Here is a 15,639-nt window from a genome sequence, read left to right as displayed (position 1 = left end):
TAAACTAGTATTAGCTGGTTTAAACTGGTCTTCCAGTCTGGCCAAGCTGGTTTAAGATGGTCTTCGCTGGTATAAGATAGTTTTGGCTGGTTTAAGATGGTCTTCCAGTCTGGCCAAACTGGTTTAAGATAATCTTAGCTGGTTTAAGTTGGTCTTCCAGTCTGGCCAAGCCGGTTTAAGATGGTTTTAGCTGGTTTAAGATAGTTTTGGCTGGTTTAAGAGGGTCTTCCAGTCTGGCCAAGCTGGTTTAAGATAATCTTAGCTGGTTTAAATTGGTCTTCCAGTCTGGCCAAGCTGGTTTAAGATAGTCTTAGCTGGTTTAAGTTGGTCTTACCTGGTTTAAGATAGTCTTAGCTGGTTTAAGATGGTCTTCCATTGATGTATGGTTTGTTATGATTGGACAATATTTGAAAATCTGGAATCTGAGGGTGCAAATAAATCTAAATATTGAGAAAATCTCCTTTAAAGTTGTCCAAATTAAGCCCTTAGCAATGCATATTACTTCTAATAATACATTTTAGATATATTTACAGTAGGAAATGTACAAAATATCTTCATGGAACATGATCTTAATATCCTAATGATTTTTGGCATAAAAGAAAAATGTATAATTTTGACACATTCGTGCTCCAGGATCACATATATATGCAAAAATACATACACTACATTTCAAAAGTCAGTGTTTGAAATCGTATGTGTATTTTTCAGATGTCCAGTCTGGCTTTGAAAGTCAGTATACTATACTACGGAGGACGGCTCGTGACAGGAAGTGATGTCAGTAGTGGTGATCTGGTGTCCTTTGTGCTGTATGAGCTTCAGTTCACATCAGCTATGGAGGTGATGAACTTCAGGAATGCCTTAGCATTGCTGCGGCCGCTTTTCCGTGAGAACCCATGAGCCATGTTTTCTTCTGCCGCTTCTGTCACAGGTGCTGATGTCATACTGGCCACATGTGAAGAAGGCGGTCGGCGCCTCAGAAAAGATCTTCGAGTACGTGGACCGAAAGCCTGACGTTCCTCCAGACGGATCTCTCGCTCCTCCAACTCTAAAAGGACACGTGTGCTTCAAAAATATCACCTTTGCTTACCCGAAGCGGCCGGACACAAACGTGCTGAAGGTACACATTGAAAAACGTCCTATTATACTTCACAAAATTAAAAGAAAGCAATAATAAATGATGTTTTTCTCAAAGAAAATGTAAAATATGTATGTGTATATACACCGATTAGGCATAACATCATGACCAGTGAATAACACTGATGATCTCCTGTTAGTGGGTGGGGTATATTAGGCAGCAAGTGAACATTTTGTCCTCAGAGTTGATGTGTTAGAAGCAGGAAAAATGGGCAAGAGTAAGGATTTGAGCGAGTTTGACAAAGGCCAGATTGTGACGGGTCAGAGCATCTCCAAAACTGCAGCTCTTGTGGGCTGTTCCCGGTCTGCAGTGGTCAGTCTCTATCAAAAGTGCTCAGAGGAAGGACCAGTGGAGAACTGGCCACAGGGTCATGAAGGACCAGTGGAGAACCGGCCACAGGGTCATGAAGGACCAGTGGAGAACCGGCCACAGGGTCATTGAGGACCAGTGGAGAACCGGCCACAGGGTCATGAAGGACCAGTGGAGAACCGGCCACAGGGTCATGAAGAACCAGTGGAGAACCGGCCACAGGGTCATGAAGGACCAGTGGAGAACCGGCCACAGGGTCATTGAGGACCAGTGGAGAACCGGCCACAGGGTCATTGAGGACCAGTGGAGAACCGGCCACAGGGTCATTGAGGACCAGTGGAGAACTGGCCACAGGGTCATGAAGGACCAGTGGAGAACCGGCCACAGGGTCATGAAGGACCAGTGGAGAACCGGCCACAGGGTCATGAAGAACCAGTGGAGAACCGGCCACAGGGTCATGAAGAACCAGTGGAGAACCGGCCACAGGGTCATGAAGAACCAGTGGAGAACCGGCCACAGGGTCATGAAGAACCAGTGGAGAACCGGCCACAGGGTCATGAAGAACCAGTGGAGAACCGGCCACAGGGTCATGGAGGACCAGTGGAGAACCGGCCACAGGGTGATGGAGGACCAGTGGAGAACCGGCCACAGGGTGATGGAGGACCAGTGGAGAACCGGCCACAGGGTGATGGAGGACCAGTGGAGAACCGGCCACAGGGTCATGTAGGACCAGTGGAGAACCGGCCACAGGGTGATGGAGGACCAGTGGAGAACCGGCCACAGGGTGATGGAGGAACAGTGGAGAACCGGCCACAGGGTCATGAAGGACCAGTGGAGAACCGGCCACAGGGTCATGGAGGACCAGTGGAGAACCGGCCACAGGGTCATGAAGGACCAGTGGAGAACCGGCCACAGGGTCATGGAGGACCAGTGGAGAACCGGCCACAGGGTCATGAAGGACCAGTGGAGAACCGGCCACAGGGTCATGAAGGACCAGTGGAGAACCGGCCACAGGGTCATGAAGAACCAGTGGAGAACCGGCCACAGGGTCATGAAGAACCAGTGGAGAACCGGCCACAGGGTCATGAAGAACCAGTGGAGAACCGGCCACAGGGTCATGAAGAACCAGTGGAGAACCGGCCACAGGGTCATGAAGAACCAGTGGAGAACCGGCCACAGGGTCATGGAGGACCAGTGGAGAACCGGCCACAGGGTCATGAAGGACCAGTGGAGAACCGGCCACAGGGTCATGAAGGACCAGTGGAGAACCGGCCACAGGGTCATGAAGGACCAGTGGAGAACCGGCCACAGGGTCATGAAGGACCAGTGGAGAACCGGCCACAGGGTCATGAAGGACCAGTGGAGAACCGGCCACAGGGTCATGAAGGACCAGTGGAGAACCGGCCACAGGGTCATGAAGGAACAGTGGAGAACCGGCCACAGGGTCATGAAGGAACAGTGGAGAACCGGCCACAGGGTCATGAAGGACCAGTGGAGAACCGGCCACAGGGTCATGAAGGACCAGTGGAGAACCGGCCACAGGGTCATGAAGGACCAGTGGAGAACCGGCCACAGGGTCATGAAGGACCAGTGGAGAACCGGCCACAGGGTCATGAAGGACCAGTGGAGAACCGGCCACAGGGTCATGGAGGACCAGTGGAGAACCGGCCACAGGGTCATGGAGGACCAGTGGAGAACCGGCCACAGGGTCATGGAGGACCAGTGGAGAACCGGCCACAGGGTCATGGAGGACCAGTGGAGAACCGGCCACAGGGTCATGAAGGACCAGTGGAGAACCGGCCACAGGGTCATGAAGGACCAGTGGAGAACCGGCCACAGGGTCATGGAGGACCAGTGGAGAACCGGCCACAGGGTCATGGAGGACCAGTGGAGACCGGCCACAGGGTCATGAAGGACCAGTGGAGAACCGGCCACAGGGTCATGGGCGGCCGAGGCTCATTGATGCCCGTGTGGTTGATCAAACAGACGAGCTACTGGAGCTCAAACTCAAGAAGTTAATGCTGGTTCTGATAGAAAGGGCTCAGAATACACAGAGCATCTCAGTTTGTTGTGTATGGGGCGGCACAGCCGCTGACCAGTGCCCATGCTGACCCCTGACCCCGCACAGCTTCAGGGGTCTAGTGGAGTCCATACCTCGACGGGTCAGGGCTGTTTTGGCAGCAAACACAATATTAGGAAGACACACATATATTATATAAACACAATCCTTTATGTTAGATGCGATTCATCATGATTAATCGATTTGACAGCACTAATTTATACACTTATACATATTATATTGTACATAAGTGGCCAAAAGTGATCGGAGGGGATGTTTGTTTTTAATTAGCCCACCGGTTCAGAATATATATACTACGGGGCCATTGAATGCTTGAATCTGATTGGCTGATGAACGTTCTGAGGTGTGCAATTATTTTCTGGGAAACGCACAGCGAACGTAGGCAGCTCTCTTTACCGCATTACAGTTCCATATCACTTAGCATAGTTAACTGTAATAACGGAAATTACAGGATTAAAAAAAACAACATGACAGACGATTTCATCCTAAAGTAAATTTTAATAGCGAGGTAAAAACAGCGCTGTTTAGAGACGCACAGGTAGCTGGTAGCGCTCTCTCTCTCTCTCTCTCTCTCTCTCTCTCTCTCTCTCTCTCTCTCTGTGTGTCTCTGTCGCTCTCGCTCTCTTTCTAATAACTTCAATAATAACTGCATTAGTCTTCTATCAGTGGCTCAAGCCTGCGTTACCAGCTTTAAAATTACGTTTCGGAACTAGCAAAAGAGCCATTGGATGAGACGCGGAAGAAATAGTCCTACTCACAATAGCGATTTAAGTACAAAAACCGGACGAATCCCATTAAATATATCATCAGATCGATGTCTTGAGGTGTGGTAACCGTAGTATAAGCGGAATAATTGACTCCGGGCCATTGAATTATTAGAAAAATAATGCACACCCGAGGTGTAACGGGGTGTTCATTATTTTTCTAATAATTCAACGGCCCGTCGTCAATTATTCCTTACATATTTTTTTTTTAAAATGTTAAATATGAGGGAAGAACAAAACCCAAAACTTGGTTAAGATATTTGTTTGGCAAAATTATTTGGCAAACTACAGCTACACAGGTTTTAGAAAAAACTAAATCATGAATGGACTGCAACATAATCAGTTATTAATATTTCATTGGTTCTCTCTCGTTTTTGCATGTGTTCATCATTTCTGGCCGCACAATTTGCCATGTTTCATTGCGTTATCATCACAAATACAACAACTGACTCCAAGCACAACTACACAATATGCTGACAAAATCTTTTATGTCCATTTCTCATAGGCTGGACGTCACGTTTGGCCACTACTGTATATTGAATTAATGCGTGTTTTGTTTGGGACTTCCAGACCGTTTCTCTTGAGCTGAAGCCAGGCCAGATCACGGCTCTATTGGGTCCGTCAGGTTCTGGAAAAACTACTATTGTGAGTTTGCTGGAGAGATTTTACCAGCCTCAAAATGGGCAGATTTTACTGGACCAGAAGCCACTGCTGGACTACAAGGACCAATACCTGCATGAGAAGGTAATCATACTAACAGCTCCATCTAAGTGTAAATAAAAGAGTGTGCTGACCTTGTTTAATCTCCACCCTCTCAGATTAGTGTGGTGTCACAGGAGCCGGTTCTGTTTGCTCGGTCTGTGCGGGAAAACATCGGATATGGCAAAGAAAACGCCTCGGATGAAGAAATACTCGCTGCTGCCAAGCTGGCCAATGCAGATGACTTCATCTCTGATTTACCTAAAGGATATGACACGGGTGAGTCTTTGTCATTGTTCAGAAACACTGACACTGATATAGAGAAGAACAGCAACATCACACACTGAAGAATGATGGGAAAAAGCATAATAGGACCTCTTTAAATAGTACTGATCAGGGCTCTGAACCGGTTCAAGGAACGAAAACGAAAACCGGAAACGAACGAAATTTTAAGAGGAACAAAAACGGAAACGAAATCAAAATCAATTTGAATCGTTCTGAACAGAAACGTTAATTTGAAATGACCATTAACCGGTTAATAACGTTATTTTATCGTTCTCTTTAATATTTTAATTTGGCAGTGCCCAATCATGAATAGAGTTACAGCATGTGATGTGACGGATCAAGCGTGAGTGAAATGTCATCTGTGAATCTACCGGTAACGCAAGTCAGTGTGAGCGCATTTACACGCCTCAAGTACATTTCTTTCCCCGCTGAGGTCATCAATGAAAGCGCAGGTATTGGAGGACATTCTTTTCAAACGTTTAAATAAGCAGTGCGAACTTTAAGCTCAAATAGTCTGATTTAGGCTAGTTTATGGATTCCGTTTAAGCCTATCGAAGTAGGCTATAGCATCTATCAAACATTTGTCCTATAGTCTTTCAGATTGCCAATACAGGACAGCTCAATGTTTTCTATATAGACGGTTGATGCTTCGTATTAAATGGTATGTTATATTTTATTAAATGATCAAGCTTTATTAGCTGACTGAATTTGATTATGTGATGCAGTGTTTGCTTTGAAATTAGCAGTTGACGGTGCATTAAAAGAGCAATACTTATCCAGTTTATTTATTCTTTATTCATGCAGTTTTTAAAACAAGTCGTGTTGAAAAAAAGTAATGTACAAAGAATGTTCTCACTCTTCTGAAAATAATTCGGTATAAGAGCCACTTTAGATTGTCTAACGCTCCATTAAAACAGGTCCGCTGTTTATGCTTTGTAATTAATGCATGTATTTCTGGTTTTAAAAATGTTATGAAATAAATATTCAAGTTTAATTACCATGCTTTATATTATTATTGAGTGAAAATAAGTCTATTTATACATATTTGTTTAAAGTATAGGCTAAATTAAAATAACGTTATTAACCGGTATTTTTTTTATCAAACCGTTTTCGGAACAGTAATGTTTATTGAGGAACGCAAAAACGGAAACGCTATAATATCGATTCTGCTTGGAGTGAACCCATTGATATTTTTTTCCGTTTTTAAGCCCTGGTACTGATATTTATCTAGATTGATTCCATGCAGTGTTATCTGATCTAAAGTTGGGTTAGTTAGTAACAGGTGGTGTTTTGTGTTCCTCAGATGCTGGAGAGAAGGGCGGTCAGGTCTCTGGAGGTCAGAAGCAGCGAATCGCCATAGCCAGAGCTCTGGTTCAGAAGCCGCAGATTCTGGTGCTGGATGATGCTACCAGCTCACTGGACACCGAGAGTGAACACCGGGTAAGATGCACACCTACTGATGCCATAAACACCTTATTTTTATCGTAAGAGCCGCCATTTGTAACTCGAAGGTGTCGAGTTATCGCTTCCAGTTATTTTATTCTGTTATTTGTTATATTATTAGGGGTTCAAGGGTGTAGCGCTGAAACACTATTGTAATTGTTGGGATTTTCAAAGATAAAAGTCATCGGGCAGACCAAACCGTAAGTCGTTGAGACTTGAAACTTTGAGGGATGGTAGTACCTGCCCCGTCTACAATTACACCAAAGCTGACCCAAATCGGCCTGACGGTGGCGCTACAGCACTCAAAAGTACGAACTCGCTCATAACTCAACCTGGCGAAATTTTTAAGTATTTTGGATTTTTCTTTCAACGTAACTTTAGCGAAAATAGTCCTTGGTTTTTCACCCAAACAAAACCAAACCAGGGCAGAAATATTCTTCTCTTTAATTATCTAAAAGAGTCTAAATTTAGATTCACGTCTATGACCGGGATGTTTAAAGTGGGCGTGTCCATTTGCATTAAAAAAACGTCTATCACTCCCGAACAGAATGAGATAATTTCCCCAAACTTGCTACACCTGTGAACGCTATCAGTCTGTGTTTGCACGAAAAGGACGCCGAGACTGGCCACTTAGTGGCGCTATAAAATGTAAAAGCATGAAAACGGCTATAGCTATGCGACAGTCCGTCTGATTGACTGTCTTGGTCCAAGGTGGCGTGATTGCCTATGAAGACGTTCACACATCTCGACAAACTCTGCTGCACCGGTGGGCGTGGTCACTTTTACTAAAACAGCTATCACTCTTAAACGAAATGAGACAATTTCACCATATTCACCTTATTTTAAACGTTAGACAGACGCGGCCATTTGTAGCTCGAATGTGTCGAGGCTGCCAGTCTCATCCACTTCCAGTTACAAATCTGTCTGTTATAAAAACTGTTATTTGTTTTCATATGATTAAGGGTTCAAGGGTGTAGCGCTGAAACACTATTGTAATTATTGGGATTTTCAAAGATAAAAGTGATCGGGCAGAGCAAACTGTGAGTCGTGGAGACTTGAAACTTTGAGGGATGGTAGTACCCACCTCGTCTACATTTCCACCAAAGCTGACCCCAATCGGCCTGAAGGTGGCGCTACAGCGCTCAAAAGTACAAACTCGCTCATAACTCACCCTGGCGAAATTTTTAAGTATTTTGGAATTTAAATTTTTTCCTTAACTTTAGCAAAATAGTCCTTGGTTTTTCACCCAAACAGATCCAAACCAGTGCAGAAATATTCTTCTCTTTAATTATCTAAAAGAGTCTAAATTTCGATTCACGTCTATGACCGGGACGTTTAAAGTGGGCGTGGCCATTTGCACTAAAAAAACGTCTATCACTCGCGAACAGAATGAGATAATTTCCCCAAACTTGCTACACCTGTGAACGCTATCAGTCTGTGTTTGCACGAAAAGGACGCCGAGACTGGCCACTTAGTGGCGCTATAAAATGTAAAAGCATGAAAACGGCTATAGCTATGCGACAGTCCGTCCGATTGACTGTCTTGGTCCAAGGTGGCGTGATTGCCTATGAAGACGTTCACACATCTCGACAAACTCTGCTGCACCGGTGGGCGTGGTCACTTTTACTAAAACAGCTATCACTCTTAAACGAAATGAGACAATTTCACCATATTCACCTTATTTTAAACGTTAGACAGACGCGGCCATTTGTAGCTCGAATGTGTCGAGGCTTCCAGTCTCATTCACTTCCAGTTACAAATCTGTCTGTTATAAAAACTGTTATTTGTTTTCATATGATTAAGGGTTCAAGGGTGTAGCGCTGAAACACTATTGTAATTGTTGGGATTTTCAAAGATAAAAGTAATTGGGCAGACCAATCCGTAAGTCGTTGAGACTTGAAACTTTGAGGGATGGTAGTACCTGCCCCGTCTACAATTACACCAAAGCTGACCCAAATCGGCCTGACGGTGGCGCTACAGTGATCAAAAGTACGAACTCACTCATAACTCAACCTGGCGAAATTAAGTATTTTGGATTTTTCTTTCAACTTAACTTTAGCAAAATAGTCCTTGGTTTTTCACCCAAACAGAACCAAACCAGTGCAGAAAAATTCTTCTCTTTAATTATCTAAAAGAGTCTAAATTTCGATACACGTCCATGACCGGGACATTTAAAGTGGGCGTGGCCATTTGCACTAAAAAAACGTCTATCACTCGCAAACGGAATGAGATAATTTCCCCAAACTTGCTACACCTGTGAACGCTATCAGTCTGTGTTTGCACGAAAAGGACGCAGAGACTGGCCACTTAGTGGCGCTATAAAATGTAAAAGCATGAAAACGGCTATAGCTATGCGACAGTCCGTCCGATTGACTGTCTTGGTCCAAGGTGGCGTGATTGCCTATGAAGACGTTCACACATCTCGACAAACTCTGCTGCACCGGTGGGCGTGGTCACTTACTAAAACAGCTATCACTCTTAAACGAAATGAGACAATTTCACCATATTCACCTTATTTTTAACGTTAGACCGACGCGGCCATTTGTAGCTCGAATGTGTCGAGGCTGCCAGTCTCATCCACTTCCAGTTACAAATCTGTCTGTTATAAAAACTGTTATTTGTTTTCATATGATTAAGGGTTCAAGGGTGTAGCGCTGAAACACTATTGTAATTGTTGGGATTTTCAAAGATAAAAGTAATTGGGCAGACCAATCCGTAAGTCGTTGAGACTTGAAACTTTGAGGGATGGTAGTACCTGCCTCGTCTACAATTCCACCAAATCTCACCCCAATCGGTCTGACGGTGGCGCTACAGTGATCAAAAGTACAAACTCACTCATAACTCACCCTGGCGAAATTTTTAAGTATTTTGGATGTAATTTTTTTACTTAACTTTAGCAAAATAGTCCTTGTTTTTTCACCCAAACAAAACCAAACCAGTGCAGAAATATTCTTCTCTTTAATTATCTAAAAGAGTCTAAATTTCGATTCACGTCTATGACCGGGATGTTTAAAGTGGGCGTTGCCATTTGCACTAAAAAAACGTCTATCACTCGCGAACAGAATGAGATAATTTCCCCAAACTTGCTACACCTGTGAACGCTATCAGTCTGTGTTTGCACGAAAAGGACGCCGAGACTGGCCACTTAGTGGCGCTATAAAATGTAAAAGCATGAAAACGGCTATAGCTATGCGACAGTCCGTCTGATTGACTGTCTTGGTCCAAGGTGGCGTGATTGCCTATGAAGACGTTCACACATCTCGACAAACTCTGCTGCACCGGTGGGCGTGGTCACTTTTACTAAAACAGCTATCACTCTTAAACGAAATGAGACAATTTCACCATATCCACCTTATTTTTAACGTTAGACCGACGCGGCCATTTGTAGCTCGAATGTGTCGAGGCTGCCAGTCTCATCCACCTCCAGTTACAAATCTGTCTGTTATAAAAACTGTTATTTGTTTTCATATGATTAAGGGTTCAAGGGCGTAGCGCTGAAACACTATTGTAATTGTTGGGATTTTCAAAGATAAAAGTAATTGGGCAGACCAATCCGTAAGTCGTTGAGACTTGAAACTCTGAGGGATGGTAGTACCTGCCTCGTCTACAATTACACCAAATCTCACCCCAATCGGCCTGATGGTGGCGCTACAACGATCAAAAGTACAAACTCACTCATAACTCACCCTGGCGAAATTTGTAAGTATTTTGGATGTAATTTTTTTACTTAACTTTAGCAAAATAGTCCTTGTTTTTTCACCCAAACAAAACCAAACAGTGCAGAAATATTCTTCTCTTTAATTATCTAAAAGAGTCTAAATTTCGATTCACGTCTATGACCGGGATGTTTAAAGTGGGCGTTGCCATTTGCACTAAAAAAACGTCTATCACTCCCGAACAGAATGAGATAATTTCCCCAAACTTGCTACACCTGTGAACGCTATCAGTCTGTGTTTGCACGAAAAGGACGCCGAGACTGGCCACTTAGTGGCGCTATAAAATGTAAAAGCATGAAAACGGCTATAGCTATGCGACAGTCCGTCCGATTGACTGTCTTGGTCCAAGGTGGCGTGATTGCCTATGAAGACGTTCACACATCTCGACAAACTCTGCTGCACCGGTGGGCGTGGTCACTTTTACTAAAACAGCTATCACTCTTAAACGAAATGAGACAATTTCACCATATCCACCTTATTTTTAACGTTAGACCGACGCGGCCATTTGTAGCTCGAATGTGTCGAGGCTTCCAGTCTCATTCACTTCCAGTTACAAATCTGTCTGTTATAAAAACTGTTATTTGTTTTCATATGATTAAGGGTTCAAGGGTGTAGCGCTGAAACACTATTGTAATTGTTGGGATTTTCAAAGATAAAAGTAATTGGGCAGACCAATCCGTAAGTCGTTGAGACTTGAAACTTTGAGGGATGGTAGTACCTGCCTCGTCTACAATTACACCAAATCTCACCCCAATCGGCCTGACGGTATTTTGTATTTTGGATGTAATTTTTTTACTTAACTTTAGCAAAATAGTCCTTGGTTTTTCACCCAAACAAAACCAAACCAGTGCAGAAATTTTTTTCTCAATAATTATCTAAAAGAGTCTAAATTTCGATTCACGTCAATGGCGGGACACCAGAACGTTTAAAGTGGGTGTAGCCATTTGCACTAAAAAACGTCTATCACTCGCGAACAGAATGAGATAATTTCACCAAACTTGGTAGACCTGTGAACGCTATCAGTCTGTGTTTGCATGAAAAGGACAATAAAATATAAGATAGAAAGAGTCGTTGAGACTTGAAACTTTGAGGGATGGTAGTACCCACCTCTTCTACAATTCCACCAAAAGCACGAAATTTTTACGTATTTTGGATTTTTTGAAAAACCTACTTTTGCGAACTAGTCCTCAGTTTTCCGCCCAATCAGAATCAAACGATTGTACAAACATTCTTGTCAATAGTTGAAAAACATGTTCGAACTTGCTCGAAAAACATGAAGTTTGAGCACCTATCGATTATTGGGGGTTGTTAGAAACGAAACTCGCTGGGCCTGTTTGATTTATGTTCCTAGAAGTCTGTGAGAAATTCGAAAGATATTGGCCACCGGGGGCACCATCAATTTTTTCAAGTGCATAAATTATACACAATTTTTTTTGCGCATATGCACAATATTCATACCATATGATAGAACTCCTCGTTCTTAGCAACTTTGCCACTAGGACCACTGCTGCCAATCGAAACATTTGTTAAATATTGGACATTATTTGAAAAAACTACTTTCATGAACTAGTCCTAGGTTTTTCACCTGATTGGAACCAAACCAGTGCAGAAAGATTCTCTGGAGGCTGATTGGAGCCCCAACGGGACACCAAAACATATGAAGTGGGCGTGGCCCTTCTTTGAAAATCCTAAGTGGTCGCGTGAAAAAAGACACCTTAACTGGCTACTTAATGGCGCTATAAAATGAAAAAGCAATAAAATGGCTATAGTTACGCAACAGTCAGTCCGATTGACTTGGCATGCGGTGTCTTGGTCCAAGGTGCCGTGATTGTCTATGCAGACGTTCGCATACCTTTGAAAATCCTTAGTGGTCGCGTAAAAAAAAGACACCGTGAAAAACACGGACACATTGGCCAATAAAGTTTGAGCACCTGTCGATTAATGGAGAAGGTCGTTCAGAACAAAACTCACTGGGCCTGTTTGACTCGCATTTCTAGAAGCCTGTGAGAAATTAGAACGATCTCTGCCAAGATATTTGATTAAACTTTAAACTTTGAAACTCTGCTGTCAATCAAAACGTTCGTTAAATATTGGAGATTATTATTTGAAAAATGTAATTTTGCGAACCAGGTTTTTCGCTCAACCTCGATAAGACCACTGCAGCACAATTCTCTGGACTCTCTAGGTCAATAATTTTCAACTGAAATGTTGAACTTTACCCTTTCGATATAGCTATAACGGGGTCATTTAAAAATGGGCGTGGCATAATATACCGAAAATCCAATAAATCTTAAAGGGTTAGTTCACCCAAAAATGAAAATTCTGTCATTAATTACTGACCCTCATGTCGTTGGACACCCGTCAGACCTCCGTTCATCTTCAGACACAAATGAAGATATTTTAGTGTAAATCTGATGCTCTGAAAGGCCTCCATTGGCTCAATCCACGGTTCACTCTCAAGACCCTTAAAAGGCACTAAAGACGTCTTTACAAAGTCCATCTCACTACAGTGGTTCTAAAATAACTTTATGAATCGGCGAAAATAGTTTTTGTGCGCAAAAAACCCTAAATAACGACTTATATAGTGATGACGATTTCAAAACACAGCCTCATGAAGCTTTGAAGCGTTATGAATCAGTGAGTCGATTCAGCAGTTTGAATCGCCAAATTTCAGCAGTTTGGTGGTTTGACACGCGATCTGAATCATGAATCGACTCACTGATTCATAACGCTTCGAAGCTTCATGAGGCCGTGTTTTGAAATCGTCATCACTATGTAAGTCGTTATTTAGGGGTTTTTTGCGCACAAAAACTATTATCGCCGATTCATAAAGTTATTGTAGAACCACTGTAGTGAGATGGACTTTGTAACGGCGTCTTTAGTGTCTTTTAAGGGTCTTGAGAGTGTAAAGTGCCATTGAGCCAATGGAGGCCTTTCAGAGCATCAGATTTACACTAAAATATCTTCATTTGTGTCTGAAGATGAACGGAGGTCTGACGGGTGTCCAACGACATGAGGGTGAGGAATTAATGACAGAATTTTCATTTTTGGGTGAACTAACCCTTTAAACGAAAACTTCACAAAATCTGGTGAGCCCATGCAACACATGATTCTAAACAAGCATGCCAATTTTTATGGAGATCAGACCATAGGTGGCGATATAACCGTTAAAAATCATGGCTGATTTGACCCTGATCTTGATTTCTCATCCACGTCTTCTTCTTCTTCTTCTCTCAGGTGTACAGCGCTCTGAGGAAAGAGCTGAAGAGCTGCACGGTTCTGCTTATCACTCACAGACTGAGCGGCGTGGAGAACGCAGATCACATCATCTTCCTCCGAGAAGGGGAAGTGGTTGAGGAGGGAAACCATCGCCAACTGCTGGCCAAACAGGGATACTACGCAGAGTTCGCCAAACAGCAGAATACGGCAATCCAGCGCAACAGCGCAGAAGACGTTACAGACACCGACCATTGATCATGTGAAATCAGCACAAATCAGATAGTAGTACATATTTCTCAGCTGTTCGCATAGTGTTTTTAAATTAGGTGTAAATATCACAAAAAACGAGAAAAGATATGGGTGTATCTCACTAAAATATGCACGTTTCGCCCCATAATACAGAAAATATATTTTTAACCCATTTTGGGAATCGTTGGTGTCATTGTGACTTACTTTTCCCCATTCACACTGATATAAGCGTGATTCTCATTAGGTTCACAGAATGAACCTCATATAATATGCATAATGTACACAAAAACAAACTACTGCACACATATTATATTTCATAGTGTTCACAAGAGTGTCCATTGGACGTGTATTATATTTCCCCTTTATTATGTAATGCACAGTTCAATTGCACAGGTGTATTTTTAGTTTCACTAAACTATTTTTAAAAATTAGTTTACATGATTTACATCAAGATAAACTAAATGTATTTTATATTTTTTACTCTTTTTATTAATTTTTATATATACTGTATATATATATAATATATACACACAATTTAATGTTAATGTATAATTTAATATTATATATATATACAGTATAAATACAGTAGTGGGCAAAAAGTGATGTCTGGAGGGGACTCTACATGTTCAATGAAACTTGTAATATTAATATGTTAACTTCAAAATATTAAATATTTGTTATTTTTAAACCAACAAAAACATTAAACTTGGTTAAGGTATTTCTTATTAGGCAAACAATTTTTTGGGAAAAGGGCAAATTACATCTACAGGTTTTATTTTATTATGTAAAAAAACATGCATATTAACACAAAAAGCATACGTTGACTACAACATAATCAGTTATATTTCATTGATTCTCTTGTATTTGCATAGTTCATAATTTCTGGATAAAAATTTTGCTGCACAATTTGACGTTTTGTTGCGTTATTATAATAAATAAACAACCGATTCCAAGCACAACTACGCAATATGATTACAAAATCACATTTTTTATAATATTTGAATAAAGGGTGAAGATGTCACTTTTGCCCACTACTGTAAATATAATATATATATATATATATATATATATATATATATATATATATATATATATATATATATATATATATATATATATATATATATATATATATATATATATATATATATATATATATATATATATATAATAGTCATGAAAATAATGTGGGGGAAAAGGTTTTTTTTCTTTAAACTAAACATAATTTATTTTTTTTATAGGTTAAAATGAATCTGTTCGTGGCGTGTTTCAGGAGAGTCACCCATACTCCGTTAACCAGGGCTAGTAAATCACATTTAATACATTTTCCCAGCACTCAAATCATATGTTTTTTATGATTATGATTTTTTGCGTTCTGAACTTTTTCTTTGCTTTATAAATAATAGAGTTATGCAAAACAGTTTTTCCTGTAGTTGATATATGTCCATGTAAATAAACGTGATTAAAAAATATATGTCTACCCATAATCATTTATTAATGAAAAAATTATCTTGGAAGTGCAAATATGTGCTTATGACAATATATTTTAAAATATGATAAAGGGAATACAATGTTTTAATCAGTGCTTTCAGTGTTTAAGTATAATTAACATGATGAATATGTAATATAGTAGGTCTGCTCAACTTTATTAAAACATTAATATTGTTATTTAATAATTGATTATTAAATCGTCCACTCAAAATCCTCACTAGATGGAAACCGTGAGTCATACATAAACTC

The 15,639-nt window shown here is 41.4% G+C and overlaps 1 protein-coding gene across 1 annotated transcript in view; it reads left to right on the top strand.

Annotated features, from left to right (window-relative positions):
- tap1 (transporter 1, ATP-binding cassette, sub-family B (MDR/TAP)) overlaps positions 1 to 14,183 on the top strand; it is a 29,753-nt gene extending 15,570 nt beyond the window's left edge. Inside the window, exons 8-13 of the mRNA XM_079838053.1 lie at positions 709 to 837; positions 929 to 1,117; positions 4,859 to 5,032; positions 5,107 to 5,266; positions 6,576 to 6,712; positions 13,669 to 14,183. Coding sequence (XP_079694179.1) covers positions 709 to 837; positions 929 to 1,117; positions 4,859 to 5,032; positions 5,107 to 5,266; positions 6,576 to 6,712; positions 13,669 to 13,905 — 1,026 coding nt within the window. The 3' untranslated portion in view covers positions 13,906 to 14,183. The remainder of the gene's footprint in view (positions 1 to 708; positions 838 to 928; positions 1,118 to 4,858; positions 5,033 to 5,106; positions 5,267 to 6,575; positions 6,713 to 13,668) is intronic.
- The last annotated feature ends 1,456 nt before the right edge of the window (positions 14,184 to 15,639 follow it).

The sequence above is a fragment of the Gobio gobio genome, assembly GCF_949357685.1.
Source record: "Gobio gobio genome assembly, chromosome: 15".
NCBI lineage: Eukaryota > Metazoa > Chordata > Actinopteri > Cypriniformes > Gobionidae > Gobio > Gobio gobio.
The sequence above is the reverse complement of the archived record's forward strand: the minus strand, read 5'-3'. Positions and strand labels throughout refer to the sequence as shown.